This window comes from Thalassophryne amazonica, chromosome 2 (genome assembly GCF_902500255.1).
Source record: "Thalassophryne amazonica chromosome 2, fThaAma1.1, whole genome shotgun sequence".
Taxonomy (NCBI): Eukaryota; Metazoa; Chordata; class Actinopteri; order Batrachoidiformes; family Batrachoididae; genus Thalassophryne; species Thalassophryne amazonica.
The window spans coordinates 84,412,615-84,434,347 of NC_047104.1; the positions used below are offsets into that span (position 1 = coordinate 84,412,615).

The following is a 21,733-nucleotide window of genomic DNA, read 5'->3' on the forward strand; positions in this document are numbered from 1 at the left end:
ATTTGAGGGAAATGGTGATATTGTGTATGTGGAAAAAGTTTTAGATCTTTGAGTTCATCTCATACAAAATTGGAGCAAAACAAAACGTGTTGCGTTTATATTTTTGTTGAGTGTATATATATATATATATATATATATATATATATAGTTTTTTTTTTTCCCCCAGAGTGCATAACATATGTGTGTGTGTGTGTGTGGGGGGGGGGGGGGGGGGGGGGGGGGGAATAAAAGTGTTACTGTTCACACAAAAATCATCACTTTTACAGTTTTCTTTTGATAAGTCAGGGGATGGATACATGAACATTTCCAGGGCTGGGTCCCAAGATGATTTCCTGGTGTGGTGAAAACAGCAGTACACTTTCACCAGCACATTATCCTGGACCTGCACATTTAAGGGGACAATTTTTCTACATGTGTGAGGTGATCTTGTTTTCCATACTGTTTAACAGAGAAGACAATATACATTGGTTGCATTTAGAATCAGAATTAGAATGGCTTTTATTCATCAAGTATCTTCAAAGAATGCAAGGAATTGGACTTTTGTTTGAACTGCACTCTCTTTGTACAGCATGTATAAATATACACTAAAACACTAAATAATTCACAATAAAATGTGCAAATAAAATGTGCAATAAAAATATGTGCAAATGAGAAACAGACAAACAGATTGATGTTGTACATAAGGTATATGAATTAGTGAGTTTTATGGCAGGTTAAATTGTTCATTAGTGTGATGGGTTGTAGAAAGAAACTGTTCCTGTGTCTCAGTTTGACGTACAGAGCTCTGTAACATCGACCAGAGGGGATGAGTTTAAATAGTGGACAAAATAAAATGAACAATATAATGTCCAGCAACAGCATAAACAGGATTTACAAAATGTAAATGCAATTTTTCCAAATAAAACAATGCAACATTTCACAATTTTGATTTTTGCAGCCCTGATAAGGTTTCATACAGCTCTTGCTTTCTGTTTTTTGTCTATTTTGCATTTTGCTTTTAGAAGTCCTCCACTTCCCAACTATATTCTTGGCAGCACATTCTGAACATTACACAGTTAACACAAGTTAAAGTGTCTCAAAATGAAAGACTTATAAATACCTTTCTATCTTTAGGTCTGTCTGAGCCAACAACATTCAGGACATTCTCGGGGAAAGATGTTCCATCACAGCTCGCCTCCAATGGGCACATCATGAGACTGGAGTTTCAATCTGATCATTCTAATACTGGAAAAGGATTCAATATCAGCTATACAAGTATGTTCTGTGAACAGCATATATCTGTCTGTCTGTCTTCCTGTCTGTCTGTCTATTGGAACATGACTCAGTCACACCTGCAAAGGTATAAAAAAAATTCTAATTTTTTTCATTGTAATTCCATTATTTTACACAAAATAGATCAAACCAAGTGGAGCATGGTGATCACAGCATTACTGGAGGTTATGCAAATTAACCTTAGTATATGCTTCATTTATGTACATTATATGTACTTGCAGTGCTGGTAGCTCAGTAGGATAGGAGTTGGGTCACCAATGTGTGGACCTGGGTTCAATTCCCTGTCATGTTTCCTGTCTGTTTATCTACACTGTTTCATTCCAACCAGCTGTAAACAGCCACTGGATTTGATTGGGGCATTAACATGCAATGGGAGTCTTAAATTCCATTCTGGTTTACACTATGGTATCCAGGGATAAGCATCTACACCAATGGGTCCCAGGACCTCTTCCAGCTAATCTAAAATTTAGCTTTGAAATCTGCTAGAGGAAAAGTAAATTGTGATAACACTAAACCAATTAACTGTGAAAACACTGAACTGAAGATACACGCTAGCATCCATCTATTTTCTGAACCCACTGATTTAGCTAATTTTTATCAGTTTAGCTGTGGCTTTTTCCCCTCTTTTTTGTTTTCATCTCTAAAACCTCTAAAAAAAAACAAAAAAACAGCTAAAGTTCAAATTTGAAATTCATGGAGTGTAAATATGGAGGTTACAGGAACAATTTGACATGCCAAGGTCAGAGGATGATCAAAATTTACATAAATAATTAAATGTAGAAATTAAAGTCAACAATAGTTTCCATTCAACATGCAGTTTATTCACAGTTCAGAAAGTATTAAGGAAGAAATATTAACAAATAAAAGTACACATTAAAAATCTATTCAATTATCTAATTAACGTTTACTCTGGTTTGATCTGCTGCTCCTCCATCTTCTCAAGGTCATGCTTGTTTCACTTAGTGGATTACTGTTTAACCTCCAACAGGAATGGCCATGCATGGTTTTAGTAATGGCAAGCACTTTTTAAACTGTTCCAATTTATTTACTTTTTTTTTTTTTTTTTTAGCTGGCTTAAAGTTGGCAGAACTACTTTTAGTCAAAGCTAATTGGTTTGGTACTGTGTTTCAAACTTAGCTGAAAAGCAAAACCGCTTAGGTTAGCTTTGCTTATTAGTTGTTAGCTGATTAGCTTAGCTGTGTCCATGTGGGGATAATATATTAAATTTACTACTTCATCATCCACAACTGACAACTTGCAGCAATGAACAGCTGCAGGTGTTAGGGCTCATTTTGTCAGTCAAAAAGCAAGGGATAGATATAGCTTAATGCACCCATGCCCAATACTATTTGTATTATTTGTCAATACTGCTCAGTAACATGTAAACTTCACAGTCACAAGCAGTTACTGCACACTATCTAAGATCTGCCATCAGGCAGTTTTGGAAATATGAGACAATTCTATCTGATGCATGTGTTCCAAGATGGCGCCACGTGAAGGCGCCCTGGTATTCTGGTGCTCCCTGTTTTGTCTGTTTTTGTGCATGAATCGTGTGTCATCGTGTCCCTACACCCGCAAAGGAGCTTCTAAACATCAAATCATCAACACCCACGGACATTACGCCAGTTTTTTAGTGCCTGCAGCTGAACTGGTTCACTTTTTGCCCAAAAAAGTGAGACGACGGCGGAGAGGGAAACACGCTGGAGCTCTCGTGCGCCTCAGACGAAGGGGCACGCGCACACCCCTACCTGGGATATTTCTCTCCAATGTCCGCTCACTCCATAACAAGATGGATGAGCTGGTACTGCTGATGAAGAAGAATAGAGATTTCTCCTCATCTTGTGTACTGTGCTTCACGGAGACGTGGTTAAATGCACAGACACCGGACTGCGCGCTTCAACTAGAGGGATTCCAACTCCTCCGTGCAGACAGAGAGACCGAGCACTCTCTGGTGGAAAAACTAGAGGGGGAGGACTCTGCTTCTATATCAACAACGCCTGGTGCTCCGATGTGACTGTGATCTCCCAACACTGCTGTCCCTCTCTGGAATATCTCCTCATAAACTGCAGACCGTTCTACTCTCCACGTGAGTTTAACTCTTTCATACTCTGCTCTGTGTATATTCCACCAAGCGCAGACGTGCACTCACGGATCAGATTATGAGCGTGGAGAGAGACTTTCCGGACTCTCGTTATAATTCTTGGTGATTTTAACAAAGGGAATCTCAGTCAGGAATTACCAAAATACAGTTTGTTAAATGCCCAACCAGAGAAGGGAGCACGTTAGATCATTGTTACACGACAGTGAGCGGCACCTACCGCGCGGTGGCCCGTGCAGCTTTGGGACTCTCAGATCACGTGATGGTCCACTTGAACCCCACGTACAGACAGAGACTCTCTAAACCTGTTGTGAGGACATCTAAAGTGTGGAGCAATGAAGCTGTAGAGGAGCTACGCACGTGCTTGGCCACCACGGATTGGGATATGTTTGAGGCTTCAACAGACAGTCTAGATGACTACACGGACACTGTGACATCATATATTCATTTCTGTGAAGACAGCATCATCCCACAGTGTACCAGGGTGAGATATAACAATGACAAGCCCTGGTTCACACCTAAACTCCAGCAGCTCCGTGAGCAGAAAGAGGTGGCTCTCAGAGAAGGAGACAGAGACAGCTATAGAGGTGCAAAGTACAGATTTAGCAAAGAGGTGGCAAAGGCTAAATCCATGTACAGTTCACGTCTGCAGCAAAGGTTCTCTGCCAACGACTCGGCCTCTGTGTGGAGACTTCCTGACGGACCGGAGTCAGCATGTGAGGCTGGGAAAAAATGTCTCGAACACTCGGGTTCTCAGCACAGGATCTCCACAGGGCTGTGTCCTTTCCCCTCTGCTCTTCTCCCTCTACACTAACTGCTGCACCTCCAGCCACGACTCTGTAAAGCTCATCAAGTTTGCGGACGACACCACCCTCATCGGACTCATTTCGGATGGGGATGAGTCTGCCTACAAGAGGGAGGTGGACCGGCTGGTGACCTGGTGCAGCAGCAACAACCTGGAGCTCAACTCCCAGAAAACAGTGGAGATGATCGTGGACTTCAGGAAAGCCACAGCCCCCCCGCCCTCCCTCGCCCTCACCAACAGCCCCATCACCACTGTGGTCTGTCACTGCTTCCTCGGCACCACTATCACCCAGGACCTCAAGTGGGAGTCAACCATCAGCTCCCTCATCAAGAAGGCCCAGCAGAGGATGTACTTCCTGCGGCAGCTGAAGAAGGCCAAGCTGCCTGTCCAGCTGATGGTGCAGTTCTACACGGCCATCATCGAGTCCATCCTCTGCTCCTCCGTCACGGTGTGGTACGCCGGGGCCACAGCCAGGGACAGACACAGACTGCAGCGCATTGTGGCCTCTGCTGAGAAGGTGATCGGCTGTAGCCTTCCATCTCTCCACGACCTACACGTCTCCAGGACTCTGGGCCGAGCAGGTCGGATCACAGCTGACCCTTCTCACCCTGCACACGGTCTGTTCAAACCACTCCCCTCGGGCAGGAGGCTACGGTCCATCCGGACCAGAACCTCCCGCCATAAGAACAGTTTCTTCCCCTCTGCCGTTAGACTCATGAACTCCTCATAACTCAGTCACCTTAAGCTTAACTCTGTCACTTTATCATTTTATCACGGGTCACTTTAGACAATGTACTTTGGTTTTTAATTGCACTCCTCCCACTGCACTGTTTTTTCTGTTTCTCTGTTTTTCTGTTGCACACAGCCTTTCATATTTCATATTTCTTTTTTTTTATCTTATATTTTATCTTATCTTGACACATATGTTATATTTTATCTTAGCATTTTATCTCTTCTTAATGTTGCACCATTGTACCGAAGCAAATTCCTAGTTTGTGAATCCTGTTCACTGACAATGGCAATAAACTTCTTCTGATTCTGATTCTGAAATATACAACTTTGAGCTTGTGCATAAGTAAGCATTGACAAATATGTAACACTTTCATGCATTGGTCCCTAAAGTGGAGGGGAGGTGATGGTCTCGTGGTTAAGCGTTGAGCTTTGGACCAGAGGATACCAGTTCAAATCCCGGCCTGAGTGGGAAATCACTAAGGCATGGGTTAAACTTCACTGTCACCATGACGGATTTCCGTCATTTGGACAATTTAAACACAGATACGCGCGCATGTTGTGTCATGCGTGTTTTGGGGCCGAAATATGATACTCTCACTGTCAAAGCAACATCCCATTCTGCGCTAATCAAAGTATCAGCAATGTCAGTGTGGATGACGCCGCACAGCGGAGGAAGGGACCATGTGAATTTTCACTCCTCTCTGCTCTGTTTACTGCTTGCCATGAGCCACGGTCTTTTCCTCCTTGTCCAGCGGAGAGGGAGAGAGAGAGGTTTTTATCAGTCAGACCTGCGGCCCGAAGGACCGATGCCCAGCCACAAACAGATGGTGGCAGTAGCAGAGAATGAGTCACTTGGAAGAAAAGCACTTAATCAGTGAAGTTCCACAAAAACCACACATGAAGGATATATTTTCTCTCCTTTTTTAAATGAGGGGCCGTAACTTCAGCTTGTTGGTGAGCCCACGTGACACCGATAACACCGCGTGCATTTGAAGGGACGGGTCATGTTTCACATAAGTTAGGACATTTTTTTAACTTCAGTTGATGAAGTGGTGAAGTGACAGTAATTAATGATGCAGTCTGGGTCTGAGATTTAGTTGGCTGCACCTCGGAAAAGCCACGTTGAGGAACGAATAAAAACTCAGGCAGGACACGGCAGGTGAACCTCGTTTCTTGATCGCACCTAGAGTCCTGGTTAGCGACTTTAATCCACAAAAAGGTGAGTCACGATTGATATCTTTAAATGGCTTTGATGAAGTTTAACTTGCGGTAAGGTATGTTTGTTTTACGAGTGACAGCATTTTACAGATTAAATGGGAATAAGCCAGTTTCAGGTTTCTCAGTACACATGCAAAATTTGACTTGCTCTTTTAAAGAGCACCCCCAGACCCCCCAGAATCAATACTGTGTCTTTATTTTACAGTTTGAAGTGACTTTTATTTGTTTAAAGGGGCTTTCACAGTGGCATATTCATAGAGCTGCTCATTACAGCGTATCATCTACACTGTAATGAGCAGCTCTCCGCCCACTTCACGAGGAGTTTTTTTTTTCAATACGCAGCAGTATGTTGAGGGCTACGTGTGTAGGATGGAAGAAATTAAACCTGTTTAATTTTCTTCAGCCCCTGTCACAGTGGCGTATTTGTAGAGCTGCTCATTACAGCATATCATCTACACTGTAATGAAAATACTGTGTTTTTATTTCAGTTTGAAGTGACTTTTGTTTCAGAGGGCTTCATACCCATTAAAAGTCACCAGAATACACAAAATTTGACTTGGTCTTTTAAAACAATTCTGGGGGAGATCCCCCAGAATCAATACAGTGTTTTTATTTCACAGTTTGAAGTGACTTTTGTTTCAGAGGGCTTCATACCCATTAAAATTGACCAGAAAACACAAAATGTGACTTGCTCTTTTAAAAATGTTCTGGGGGAGCACCCCCAGACCCCCCACAATCAAGACTACACCCCTGCCCCCCCCCCACCCTTTTATGTACCTTTATGTTCAGGTTTTGCATTCTTTTTTATGCTTTTTCTCTCTTTCCTTAGAGTCTATTTAGAATAGATTTGTATACTGTATTTATTGAGGGAAAAAGAGTGTGTGCCCCCACTATGCCACATTTTAGAGAATTGATTTTTGCCAGGAAAAAATTTCAGTCAGATGAAAATTTAAGGTCCTTAATCCCCTAGCTCCTCCCGGTGTGTTCATCGACAAAACCCACCCCGAGAGGTTAAATGCCCAGATGACCGATCTCAAGAATAGGTCACCATGTGTCTGAAAGAGGCATGAAAGACGAGCCAAAAAATTGTAAAAAATGAAAAAAGAAGCAGTGACAGGACAGGATTTTTAGGTCTCTAAGAAGTTATTTGTTTCTGTATTTGTTGCTTTATATTGAAAAGCATTCCTGACTGGGCATATCACACAAAGCAAGCAGAGACCTTGATAGTATGTAGTTGTGTGACATAATTCTCAGACTTTTAAACAAGATTTTTTAGGAAGTGCTTATCAGGACGTTTCTCCCTGCACACATGGAATTGTGGGACTACGCAGATGATGAACATGAAATGTCATCCACTGAAAATGTGACCTTATTAAGGGCCCTTTCACACATAGTATGAATTTGGTCGAATTGCGCATGAATTACGCATGAAGCAGGAATCGTATGCAAAACATATAAAATTGAAGCTGCCTCCAATGCCTTGTACACCTGTTGCTACAACTATTTGCGCACACCAGCAGCTGAAAGAGAGAGTGTGCCCTGTGCAAGCCCATCGAAACCTCAGGTGTTGGCCAAATTCCAGCTGACACGTATGAACATCTAACACCGCTCGCATGCAGTGGTGGGCACAGTTCCACTAATCCACTAACCACTAATTAACAAGGCTAATGTTTTCATTATCAGATTAGCATTTCAGATAACTTTGAAAACCATCAGCGGACCAATTAGCTTCCGATAAATTTAGGTCAGGTAATTTTTAGACCACTAACATATTTTTGCAGGCATAGCAAATAAAGCTTAACAATTAAAAACATTTGTGAAGTCTGAAGTCAAATTTTTTAGTACCTACCTGTTAAATGTTTCCAAGCAGACAGACAGCTCTCTCCTCTGCAGGCAGAGGAGAGCTGGTTAAAAGAGAGAAAGGAAGCATGAGAGAGAGAAATGATCATTTCTCTTTGCACCTTAATGACTCACCGGCATATCACGCAAGTCATCAACAGGCATATAGTTTTAACTTAAGGTTAAAATTTTAACCAGACTAATTCCAGACACGCTATTTAAATTAATGTCACTTCTGGCATTTTATAAAGTCAAAATATCAGCTATATGATTTAGTTTTAAAGTAATGCACTAATTTTGAAGGTTTTAGTGTTTTGACCACACATGCTGCAATGCATTATGGGTAAAGTTTCATGACAGGAGAAATGCATTGATACGCTCTGATCAGGGTGCACTTTAACCGCTGCACATGGAAAGTAGCATTAAACTCTTTGTATATTGTGACTAAAACTCTCGTGAATATATTCTCTGGGTTTATAGACATTGTTATTGTGTTTGTTTTATGTAAACATGCCAAAAGCATAGGTTTACTAAAAGTTTTATTAAACGTTTTCAGGTTAAAATTTTAAATATAAGTTAAAACTGTATGCCTGTTGATGACTTGCGTGATATGCCAGTGAGTTATTATGGTGTAAAGAGAAATTGTCTTTATTTTTCCTTCCCTCCTCAGTCACTAGGTCTCTTTTGCCGAGAGAAAGCTAATCTGACACAGAAGCGCTGGCTCGTTGTGTCAGTAGCTGCTAGTGTGCTGAAATCAATACTGAAAGTTACTGGTTTAACTTTTATCTATAACTTCCGCTAAATCTTTTAGGGGTTTATCAGTTTAGCTTGATAGATAACTTTTCAGTTAGCAGATTAACTGTTATCGAAGCTAACGTTTTGGTTAGCTGTGCCCTCCACTGCTTGCATGGCACTTAGAAAATGTGTGGCCATTGACACTATTGGCACGAAAACAGTCAGCACACAATCACTGTCGAGCTGGATGTGAAATTTGTCTAAGTGCCCACGACTGTGGGGTGGCAAAAAGCCATTCCCCCCACTCTCCCAACACATCATGGAATGCCGGGGGGGCACACTTCCATAAAATACTGATATGTATGTGCAGATGTGATCACATGGGGGCCAGACAGCGAGGTCTGATAGCACACAGCATGAGGAGGGGCCTGTCAGCTGATCACAGCGCACTGATAGTTAGATGACAGCTCAGTCCACACATTACAAACCGAAACCACCACCAGGACAGTTATATAAATAATTACAACAATACCTACATACGTAATTACATAACAAATAATGAAAATGAATGACCACATAACACAGATAGTGACACGTTGGTCTGGGCGCTGAAGGACGGGCGGAATGTCCACTCACAGCCGTGGCTGTAAAGATCTGTGCTCCTGGATGTCCCAGCTTGAGAAGACGTTCAGTATTTGGAAGGACATGAACTTACAACATTCCTCCGTGAGGCGCATGTCTCTGCCTGCTCTCCTCATGTGGAAATATATAAAACATCTTTCGCTCAGCAGGCTGCAGGCTGTCCCAATACACGTGTCCATACATTGTCTAATTTCTCTTTTTTGAAAACATACATTTATCTCCTTGTTAATCTTAGATTATGAGCATGCACTATTGGCTATAAACTGGGCCTATTATTCTGATTTGATCAATAAAAACAAACATAACAAAGTTTTTGTTTGAGACTGTAGCATTTGTCATTCATGGATGACCACCTGTTATTCACTTTTCAGCACAGGACTTCTTGAACTATTTCAAGAAGAAAATTGAGGATATCTCAGCAGGCCTTTGTCTAACCACTGCATCCTGTTATGGAGGTGGATGCTCCCACTGAGTTGTTACCCAGATTTACAGATTTTGATGGTATCTCACTAGGTGCAGTGACGAACCTTGTGATGTCTACAAAAAGCACAACCTGCTTATTTGATCCCATACCAACAAAACTGTTTAAGGATCTATGGCCCATTGTTGGGCCGACTGTGCTGGAAATTATAAATCTCTGACTAACTTCCAGATCTGTTCCTAAATGTTTCACGTCTGTAGTGATGAAACCATTACTTAAGAAATCCAGTCTCGACCCTAGTGTATTGAAAAATTATAAACCGATATCAAACCTATCATTTTGTTCTAAAATCCTGGAAAAAGTGGTTTCACGACAGCTCGTGGACTACCTCACTGAGAATAATCTTTTTGAGCCATTGCAGTCTGCTTTTAGAAAATATCACTCCACAGAGACCGCACTTACTAAAGTTGTGAATGACCTTTTTCGAGCAATGGACTCAGATACCACTACAGTCTCGGTGCTGTTGGATCTTAGTGCTGCGTTTGATACCGTGGATCATCATATTTTACTCGATAGGCTGGAGAATCATTTTGGGATTACTAGAACTGCCCTTGCATGGTTAACGTCATACCTGTCTAGTCGTTCCTCATGTGTGTTGTGCAATAGCACTTCCTCTGATCTTAGGGACATGAAGTTTGGGGTTCTGCAAGGATCCATTTTAGGCCCCCTGCTTTTTTCTCTTTATGTAGTACCCCTTGGTAATATACTGCGGCGTTTTGGGTTTGCCTTTCATTGCTATGCTGATGCCACTCAATTGTACATGCCGATAACTGCTGGTAATCTCATTCACATAAAATCTTTGGAAATCATTGCAGTGGGATCGTTCATGCCTGCCTGACCTTGTGTCTCTCTCAACGTCGGTTTGGTACTTTCAGGGTTCACTCATTCAGGCTGTTTCAATGTGATCCGCCCTGATTCTTACTTATTCGTGCTATATGTGAAGGGGCCCTTTTCACTTGAGGCGGCATGGCACAAAAAAATTGTAGCAAACAAATGCAGACCCACAAACATTGTCATTTAAGGCCCTGTCACACCTTGACGATTTAGCCTGCATATGCCGGCCGTATTAAAAACTCTGGCGCACGCTGCCATATGTCTAATAAATGAATGTAGCTGTCACACCTTGATGGTTAACCAGTGTATGCTGACAGCTCCGTTTCAACCCACTCATTCTGGTCAGTACTGCACCATGTGGTGCATGTCAGAAACAGACAAATTTAACATTATTTTATTTTTTTATTTTTATTTTTAATCTTGGTGGACCATTTTCAATTTGTACAGAATGCTGATGAGTGGACTGGTTGTGAGAAATGCTGCTGTGAATGAAAGGAGGGCTGTCTCTTCAAATGTTGAAAGCGCCAGCTGCTTCCTGATCAACAGCGCTGATCAGATCTGGTCATCCACTGATCAGGCCATCACAGACCTGAATAATAAAATGCTGTGATGATTTAAACTTTTAAAGCACCAGTCGACCACGATCAAGTGTGAGCTAAATAAAGTGCTGTGTGATCTGTCGGTGTGGTGATCACCAACAGCCACGGCACTTTAAATGTTTAAGTAGCACATTAATCAGGCGTGATCACCCTGATTGATTGATCAGGTCATCTGATGATGACACCACAGCGACGGTGCTTTAAAAGTTTAAATCATCACAGCGCTTCTGTGTGTTCAGAGCGCAGCACTGGCATCTTCTGAGAAATGCACCTGTAGCAGGAAAAAAACACAGAGGGACTTGCTGTAAAATGCAACATTTCCAGCCACGAATCAAAGGATTTTCCAAGGTCATTTTCAAAAATCAGGAGCTTTATGTGGATTCATGTCTGTCTGTGATGGTGGACTGAAATGAACACGTCAGATTTACTCCGTGTGTGAATGGAACAGTTGTTCTGCATAAGGACAGTGGCTTTCATCCAATCCGTGCATGGTGAGGCGGATTTCAGAGGCTGGTACTGATTTGAGGTATGCGGTGAGGCGTGGTTCAAGGGCAAGTACAGAAAAAAGGTCAAAAACAACCAGAGTCGCAAAACACAGGCAGGCTGTCAAACAAGGGCAAAACAAGGCTGGGACGAAGACAGAGTTTGATGAACTGACAGGGAAGTGGTGAACTGAAGCTGCTTAAATAAGGGAGGTGGTATTTAGAGGAACTAGACACAGGTATGGAGAAGATTCAGGAAGGTGTGGCCGTATGAAACAAAGATGAGTGAAGCAGGTGCAAGATTTGGACCTGACAAAAAGATGAACCTCAAAATCACAGTGATCAATATAAAACATCAAAACCAAAGACAAACAAAACTCAACACTGAATAAATAAGAAACGATAAAGATGACCCAACATACCCGAGCAAGGAATTAACCAGAAACCAAATATAGGAAGTAAAAAAAAAAAAGTTTGACATGAACATAAACGTTAAAACTAAACAAGAGTGGAACTCACAAGAAGCAAAAGTGATAATAGAAAATACGACTAAAGATTACACAAAGAAAAATAATAGCTGGACAGAAACTACAATTGAATAAACCACATGACTAAGTATAATAAACAGAAAGCCATGACTAAGATATGACAAACAGAAAATACATCATAAACAAAACACAAAATCAGAGACAACAAATTACCGAACAGAAAATACATGATGAACAGAAAACAAAATCAATGGCAATAATGTGACAACAGAAAATCAAAGACTGAAACATAAACAGGGCATAAACCTGACAGCCCTTATCTTTGCTATCCACAATTTCTCATTGCTTTTTAATCACTTGGATTCCAACTGATAACTGGGAGATAGACAAACAGGCATAAAATTGGAACCTCCATCCAATATTAGTGCTGTCGATAAATCCATAACAGAAAAATAAGAGTGACTGAGGCACTTTTGAATGAGATACATGATGCAAAATTACACCAAATGGGCTTTTCACTATTAAATTCAAATTTCCACAAAATCCAAAATGCGGATCAGATCTGGATCAAACTTTGTCAGGCGATAATGACTGCCAGTCTGCACCTCACTTTCAAATATGAGAGTGATTGGGGCATGTTTGATTAAGATATAATGTACGTATACATCAAATGGGGCTTTCAATGTTAAATTTAAATGGCAACAAAATCTATAATCTGGATCAGATTATAAGGTTTACCAGTCGATAAAGGATACCATCATACATAACACTGTCAAATATGAAAGAAATTTGATCTTTTTTGACAGCGTTATGAATTTTTGAAAATTTGTTGAATGTTAAAGATAGGGATTTTCCCATTTTCCAAGATTTTTCCTGACTAAGATTTTGACCTATGATCTTGAAAATTGAATTAGTTCTTGCCTATCAGGATATGAATCTTCAGCAAAAAGAATTCATAATGATATATGAAAAATTGTGGGCTCCAGGCTGTTCACAAACAAGCAAACAAACAAACAAACAGGGGCAAAACATAACCTCCTCCAACTTTGTTGGTGGAAGTAGCAAATGTATGTTGCAAGGTCCACTTACTGTAGTTACAAAAGAAGAAGATAATATTAAAGGATTATTCACCGAGCAAGCGAGGTTCATAATTTGTTTATTATATGGCTATTATATATAAACACGCAAATTACAGTATCACCCGAATATGCTGCTGACGGAGTTGGGCTTGTTTGCTTTCTTCACCTCAACTATCTTAACAGATGGTTCAGTCGTTAGCTTTCAATCTGTGTGTTTTTTGTGATGCTCTTTAGTTATTTATTGAGTACATTCATGTCCGACTTGGTTTTTGCCATGGTTCCCAGGGAAGCTGGGCACAGCAGGAGGTAGGAGGCACAATGCAGACTCACAAGCAGGTGATTGGATTTAAAAGGCTTTATCGTTGTTCAGGCAGTTGGTTTGGTATACAAAAAAGGCAATCAGTGTGGCGAAAGTACAGGCAGGAATAAAACAATGGCGTCTTCAAAAACAGGCTGAGGTTAAGACCACGCCAAACAGTAGTACGAGGGCTGAGACAAAAACAATGCCAAGGAAAACAAGCATGGTCGGGCACAGTAAGGCAATAAAGAACAATGACATGGAACAAGAAACTAACGCAGGAGAGCTGGAACGAAGATATCAAAATCAACAAACTAGCAATTGCAAACAGAACTCAAGGGGCTTATACATTATATACATTAATTAGGATGTGATGTGAAGCAGGTGTGGTAAGCAGGCAGGAGGAGGGTGTGGACTAACAAAGACGAGTGGCAATTGTGTGAGACAAGAGAGTGCTGTGACAAGTGGTGGAGGAGATGACAAGCAAAACAGGGTGTGGCCAACAGAGATGAGGAAGTACAGGTGAAGGGCAAGAGAGTGCTGTGACAAGTGGGTGAGGAGATGATAAACAAAACAGTGTGGCCAAAAAAGATGAGGAAGTACAGGTGAAGGACAAGAGAGTGCAGTGACAACAGGGACATAACCAGAAACCATGAACTAACAATAATAAAATACAACCCCAATTCCATTGAAGTTGGGACGGTGTGTAAAATGTAGGGATGTCCCAAACCGATCATGTGATCAGAAATTGGGCCCGATCTCGTGGTTTCAGACTAGATCTAAAGCGGATGTTGCATCCCGATCAAGAATCCGATATAGATTTTATCCTCATAATTTTGATCAACGCTATTTCAAGCTCATTATTGCAGATTAATGGGCCTTTCACGCGTCAGAAGTGTCAGAGGTGTCAGGAATCTGTCTAAAAAGCATTATTTTCAATGAGATGCGTTGCTTTTTAGAGGCGTCACAAGCATCACATCAAAGCTGAACTAAAGCGACGCTTCTGACGGGAGCGCGCATTGCCGCTTGTTGGCAGGCTGACGCGGTCAAAGTTCAACCCAATCTTTTTTTATTGAACAAAAGAAAAAAAAAACAAGTTCAACCCAATCCAACTTTCGACACTCTGAGCTGTGACATAGCTTTGCACTGTCCAATAGGAACGACACGTCGGGCCAAAACACGGAAGACTAGTGGCAGAAACCCCTGATCTGTACAAAACAGATCGGTGCAGAAACCACTGATCTGTACAAAACAGAAACGTGTCACAGGACTGCTCATTTATAAAGCAGTTTTCTGAAGAAAAATCCTTAGAAATGTTTTTTGTTGTTGTTTGTTACCTCAAAATTTCTGATTACTGTTTAAAAAAAGTTTAGAACACTTGTAATTAAAATAGCTAAATCAATAAATGGTTCTTTAGAAACCTTTCATCTGTAAATTAAAACCACCTTGTTGGGGAAAGTGTAGTGACACGGACCCACAACAGGGGGCGCAAATGAACGGTCAATAGATGAGCCAAAAGGTAACAATTTAATGTTGTGAATGTGCACAATGATAATACAGACAATCACAGAATCTGATAGCAGTCAATACACCAAGGTGACGTGTGGGCAGGCTCGAGGATAGAAGACGTCTGTCCTGAGAAGAGCCGGGACCACACGATTTCCACCGCCACAGAACCTGATGAATACTGGAGCCGCCAAGTCCCGAAATCCCAGGTGATCACCCTCCCCGACTGTCGGATCTGGTACTGCTGGCGAGGAGCACAAACAGTGAGATGTGGGTGTGTGCACACCCAGTAACAAAAACAGTCAGAAGGTGGAAAGTCACCTCCACCTCTAATCACACACTCGTGCAGCTCCTGTTAAACCACTTATCTGGTTTGGGTGTGAAGCGAAGCCGTCGCTGTTCACACCAAACGCCAATCCAGCAGATAAGGCACACCACAGGAAAACGGCTGCAAAAGAGTACAGACTATTATTCAGTTTTACGTCAGCAGAGAAATTACCTTCACAGGTAGATGACATCTCGGCAACGAGGTGGAGATGACGTCCGGTCTTTATGGAGTGAGATGATGAAGTGTAGATGGGTGACAGCTGTCACCCCCGGCTGTGTCCGTGGCGGCAGCGCCCTCTTGTGCCTGAAGCCCGCACTTCAGGCAGGGCGCCCTCTGGTGGTGGGCCAGCAGTACCTCCTCTTCTGGCGGCCCACACAACAGGACCCCCCCCTCAACAGGCGTCTTTCTACCGCCCGACTCGGCTTATCCGGGTGACAGCGGTAGAAATCGGCCAGGAGGGCCGGATCCAGGATTAAGCTCCTCTTTACCCAGGAGTGTTCTTCGGGTCCATACCCCTCCCAGTCGACCAAATACTGGAACCCCCGGCCCATCCGACGGACGTCCAGGAGCCGGCGCACCGTCCAAGTCGGCTCCCCGTCGATGATCCGGGCAGGAGGCGGCGCCGGTCCGGGAGCACAGAGGGGTGAGGTGTGGTGGGGTTTGATTCTTGACACATGAAAAACCGGGTGGATCCGCAGTGAAGCTGGGAGTCGGAGCTTCACTGCGGCAGGACTGAGGATTTTGAGGATTTTGTATGGTCCAATGTACCTGTCCTTGAGCTTCGGGGAGTCCACCTGGAGGGGTATGTCCTTTGTGGATAGCCACACCTCCTGCCCAGGCTGGTAAGCAGGGGCCGCGGACCGCTGGCGGTCTGCATGGGTCTTCGCCCTTGTCTGGGCCTTCAACAAGGCAGAACGGGCGGAGCGCCACACCCGACGGCACTTCCGCAGGTGGGCCTTGACCGAGGGCACACCGACCTCTCCCTCCACCACGGGAAACAACGGGGGCTGATACCCCAAACACACCTCAAATGGGGAGAGACCGGTGGCAGAGGACACCTGGCTAATGTTCACTCCAGGCCGTCGGGTGTGCAGACGTCACACAGCGCAGGGCTTGCTCCAATTCCTGATTGGCCCGTTCTGCCTGTCCATTGGTCTGCGGGTGATACCCGGACGAGAGGCTCACGGTGGCCCCCAGTTCCCGGCAGAAGCTCCTCCAGATGTGTGAGGAAAACTGGGGACCACGATCAGAGACGATGTCAGTAGGTATCCCATGCAGACGGACGACGTGGTGGACCAGGAGGTCTGCAGTCTCCTGGGCCGTGGGGAGCTTCGGGAGGGCCACGAAGTGGGCCGCCTTGGAGAATCGGTCCACTATCGTGAAGATGGTCGTCATGCCCTGGGACGGCGGGAGGCCCATGACAAAATCCAGACCGATGTGGGACCAGGGGCGATGAGGCACAGGAAGTGGATGAAGAAGTCCCTGTGCCTTCTGGTGGTCTGCCTTGCCCCTGGCACAGGTGGTGCAGGCCTAGATATATTCCCGGACATCGGCCTCCAGGGACGCCCACCAGAAGCGCTGCCGGACCACTGCCACGGTCCTTCACACCCCCGGATGACAGGAGAGCTTAGAACCGTGACAGAAATCCAAGACAGCAGCCCTGGCCTCTGGTGGGACATAGAGCTTCTTCTTCGGCCCAGTTCCGGGGTCCGGGTTCCGTGCCAGGGCCTCCCGGACGGTCTTCTCCACGTCCCAGGTGAGGGTGGCCACGATAGTGGACTCCGGAATGATGGGCTCCGGTGGATCCGACAGCTCAGTCTTGACTTCATCTTCATGTACCCGGGACAAGGCATCCGATCTCTGGTTCTTGGTCCCGGGTCAGTAGGTGATTCGGAAGTCAAAACGCCCGAAGAACAGTGACCAGCCGGCTTGCCTGGGGTTCAGCCACATGGCGGTCCTGATATACTCCAGGTTCCGATGGTCAGTGAAAACCGTGAACGGCACAGACGCTCCCTCCAACAGGTGTCTCCACTCCTCAAGAGCCTCTTTCACCGCAAGGAGTTCTCCATTGCCGACGTCATAGTTCCGTTCAGCTGGGGTCAACCTGCGAGAAAAGTAGGCACACGGGTGAAGAACCTTATTGGTCTCTCCGCTCTGGGATAGCACGGCTCCTATCCCTGATGCAGAGGCGTCCACTTCAACCACAAACTGGCGGCTAGGGTCGGGCTGCACCAGAACTGGTGTAGACGAGAACTGGCGTGTCAACTCCTTGAACGCGGCTTCGCACCGATCCGACCAGGTGAAGGGGAATTTTGGAGAGGTCAGGGCTGTCAGGGGGCTAACTACCTGACTGACCCTTAATGAACCTCCTGTAGAAATTTGCAAAGCCGAGGAACTGTTGCAGCTTCCTACGGCTTGTTGGTTGGGGCCAATCTCTCACCGCCGCAACCTTGGCCGGATCAGGGGCGACGGAGTTGGAGGAGATGATGAACCCCAGGAAGGACAAAGAGGTGTGGTGAAACTCACACTTCTCGCCCTTCACAAACAGCCGGTTCTCCAACAACCGCTGCAGGACCTGACGTACATGCTGGACATGAGTCTCAGGGTCCGGGGAAAAGATGAGTATGTCATCCAGATATACGAAGACGAATCGGTGCAGGAAGTCCCGCAAGACGTCGTTTACCAATGCTTGGAACGTCGCGGGGGCGTTAGTGAGGCCGAACAGCATGACCAGTTACACAAAATGACCTAATGGGGTGTTGAATGCCGGCTTCCATTCGTCTCCCTTCCGGATCCGAACCAGGTGGTACGCATTCCTAAGGTCCAGTTTGGTGAAAATTTGGGCTCCATGCAGGGGCGTGAACACTGAATCCAACAGGGGTAAAGGGTATCGATTACGGACCGTTATGTCATTCAGCCCCGTGTAATCAATGCATGGACGGAGTCCGCCATCTTTCTTGCCCACAAAAAAGAAACCTGCACCCATTGGGGAGGTGGAATTCCGGATCAACCGGGCAGCTAATGAGTCCCGGATGTAGGTCTCCATTGATTCGCGCTCAGGACGTGAGAGATTGTACAGTCTGCTGGACGGGAACTCAACGCCCGGGACCAAATCAATGGCACAATCGTACGGACGGTGCGAGGGAAGGGTGAGCGCCAGATCCTTGCTGAAGACATCAGCAAGATCGTGGTACTCAACCGGCACCGCCGTCTGATTGGGAGGGACTTTAACCTCCTCATTAGCATTTACACCAGGAGGAACCGAGGATCCTAAACAATTCCGGTGGCAGGTTTCGCTCCACTGAGCCACAACCCCAGACGGCCAATCAATCCGGGGATTGTGTTTACATCATCCATGGGAAGCCCAAAATCACGCAGGAGGTAGAAGGAGTTACAAAAAACTCAATCTCCTCCCGGTGATTCCCAGACACTACCAGGGTTACAGGTAGTGTCTTGTGTGTGATAAAAGGCAGAAGAGTGCCATCTAGTGCTCGCACCTTCACTGGCGAAGAAAGCGCCACCAGAGGGAGCCCTACCTCCCTTGCCCATCTGCTATCCAGCAGATTCCCTTCTGACCCCGTGTCCACCAGTGCTGGGTCTTGAAGGGTTAAATCCCCTCTCAGGATTGTAACTGGGAGTCGTGTTGAAAGATGTGTATGACCCACCTGAATGTTTTGACCCCCCTCAGCCCAGTCTCTAAGGGTGGGCGTTTGTGTTTTGACCGTTTGAGGCAGTCTCTCTGCTGATGCTCACTCGAGCCGCAGACAAAGCACTCCCTGCGGACCAGCCTCCTCTGTGTGAATGTGGCCCTGCTCGTTTCCCTAGCATCGTCAGCAGGGGGAGCTGTAGCCACACGGAGCGCTGTGGCTGTGGAGCGTGGGGAAGACGGCTCCCTTTCGGACCCGGGAGGAAGAGGGACGGCTTGTGCCTGACCACGCCCTTTGCCTCGCTCCCTTCAGCGTTCTTCTAACCGATTGTCCAAACGTATAACCAAATCGATAAGCTCAGCCAAATCCTGCGGTTCCTCCTTAGCCACCAGGTGCTCCTTCAGGACCGACGACAGTCTGTTTATGAAGGCGGCGCGGAGCGTAGTCGTATTCCAGCCGGATCTCGCAGCAGTGATGCGGAAGTCGACTGCATATTCGGCTGCACTCCAGCGCCCCTGTCTCATTGACAGCACCACGGTAGACGCGGTTTCGCCTCTGTTAGGGTGATCAAAAACAGTTCTGAACTCCCTCACAAACCCAGTATAAGAGGCAAGGAGCCGTGAACTTTGTTCCCAAAGCGCTGTAGCCCAAGCGCGTGCCTCACCTCGAAGCAAATTAATCACGTAAGCCACCTTGCTGGCATCAGACGCGTACATCACGGGACGCTGTGCAAAGACGAGCGAACACTGCATAAGAAAGTCCGCGCACGTCTCCACACAACCTCCGTACGGCTCTGGGGGGCTTATGTATGCTTCAGGGGATGGTGGGGGGGGGGGGGGTCGTTGAATGACCAGTGGAATGTCTGTATTCGGCACCAGGTCGGCAGGAGGAGGAGCTGCAGCAGTGCCCTGAGCGCGCGCTTCCACCTGCGCGGTGAGAGCCTCCATCCTGCGATTAAGGATGATGTTTTGCTCGGTCATCAGGTCCATCCGAGCGGTAAAGGCGGTGAGGATGTGCTGCAACTCACCAATCACGCCTCCAGCCGACGCCTGTGCACCCTGCTCTCCCATTGGCTGTCCAACAGATGGTTGACGCCCCTCAGGATCCATGACGTTGGCCGAGATATCCTGTTGGGGAAAGTGTAGTGACACGGACCCACAACAGGGGGCGCAAATGAATGGTCAATAGATGAGCCAAAAGGTAACAATTTAATGTTGTGAATGTGCACAACGATAATACAGACAATCACAGAATCTGATAGCAACACACCTGTTATTTCAGATTAGATAATTTCTTGTTTAACATAAGGAACCTTGGACATTTAATACACAAAACAAACCTTGGAGATAAAACATATAAAATAACATGGAAATTTGTACATTTTTAAGTCTGGTAGATTATTACTTGATTGTTCAACCTACCTCAAGGAGAAGTGCACTTTTTAAGTGATAAATAATAAAATAAGGTGATTAAAATTAAAATATTATATATTTAGCATTTGTTCATTGTTCATTCAGTTTTTTTAAAGTATCGGATCGGGACTCAGTATCGGCAGATACTCAAAATCAGATGTCTTGGAATTGGATCGGGGCCAGAAAAACCTGATCGGGACATCCCGAGTAAAATATAAATAAAAACAGAATACAATGATTTGCAAATCCCCTTCAACCTATATTCAATTGAATACACCACAAAGACAAGATATTTAATGTTAAAACTGATAAACTTTATTGTATTTGTGCAAATATTTGTTTAATTTAATTTAATTTAATTAGCTTATAATGCGCCAAATCACAGCAAAAGCCGTCTCAAGGCTCCTTACATAAAACAAGTCAACATAAAATTGAATAAATAATTAAAAATGAATAAAAAAATCAAATACATAAATAAAAACAGAAGTAACAGGGTGGGTGCATGATATGAAAAGGCTCTTTGACCTGCTGACTTCCCTGGGAACACAGAGAAGTCCTGCATCCTGCGACGGCAAAGCCCGGGCCGGCACGTATTTGTTCATTTTGAAATGGATGCCTGCAACACATTTCAAAAAAGCTGGGACAGTGGTATGTTTACCACTGTGTTACATCACCTTTCCTTCTAGCAACACTCAATAACAGTTTGGGAACTGAGGACAGTAATTGTTGAAGCTTTGTCGGTGGAATTCTTTCCCATTGGTGCTTGATGTATGACTTCAGTTGTTCAACAGTCAAACAAAACAAACAAAACAGTCTCCGTTGTCATATTTTGCGCTTCATAATGCACAACACATTTTCAATGGGTGACAGGTGTTGGGAAAGTGTAACGACACGGACCCACAACAGGGGGTGTAAATGAACGGACAATAGATGAGCCAAAATACAACACTTTACTGTTGTGAAATGTGCACAAAGAGAATACAGACAAACACAGAATTTGGGTTACAATCAAAATGTACAAGGTGACGTGTGGGCAGGCTCGAGGCTAGGAGACGTGTGTCCCGAGAAGAACCGGATCCCACACGATTTCCACTGCCACTGAACCCGAAGGATACTGGAGCCGCCAAGTCCTGAGTCCCCAGGTGGTCACCGTCTCCGACTGTCGGATCTGATACTGCTGGCAGGAAGCAGAGAAACAGATATAATGAGTGTATGGAAACACACCCAGTAAACAGTCA

General features: G+C 44.8%; 1 protein-coding gene across 1 annotated transcript in view; it reads left to right on the plus strand.

Annotated features, from left to right (window-relative positions):
• LOC117503844 (CUB and sushi domain-containing protein 1-like) overlaps nucleotides 1-21,733 on the plus strand; it is a 2,069,078-nt gene that overhangs the window by 1,281,326 nt on the left and 766,019 nt on the right. The window contains exon 15 of the mRNA XM_034163109.1: nucleotides 1,114-1,254. Coding sequence (XP_034019000.1) covers nucleotides 1,114-1,254 — 141 coding nt within the window. The remainder of the gene's footprint in view (nucleotides 1-1,113; nucleotides 1,255-21,733) is intronic.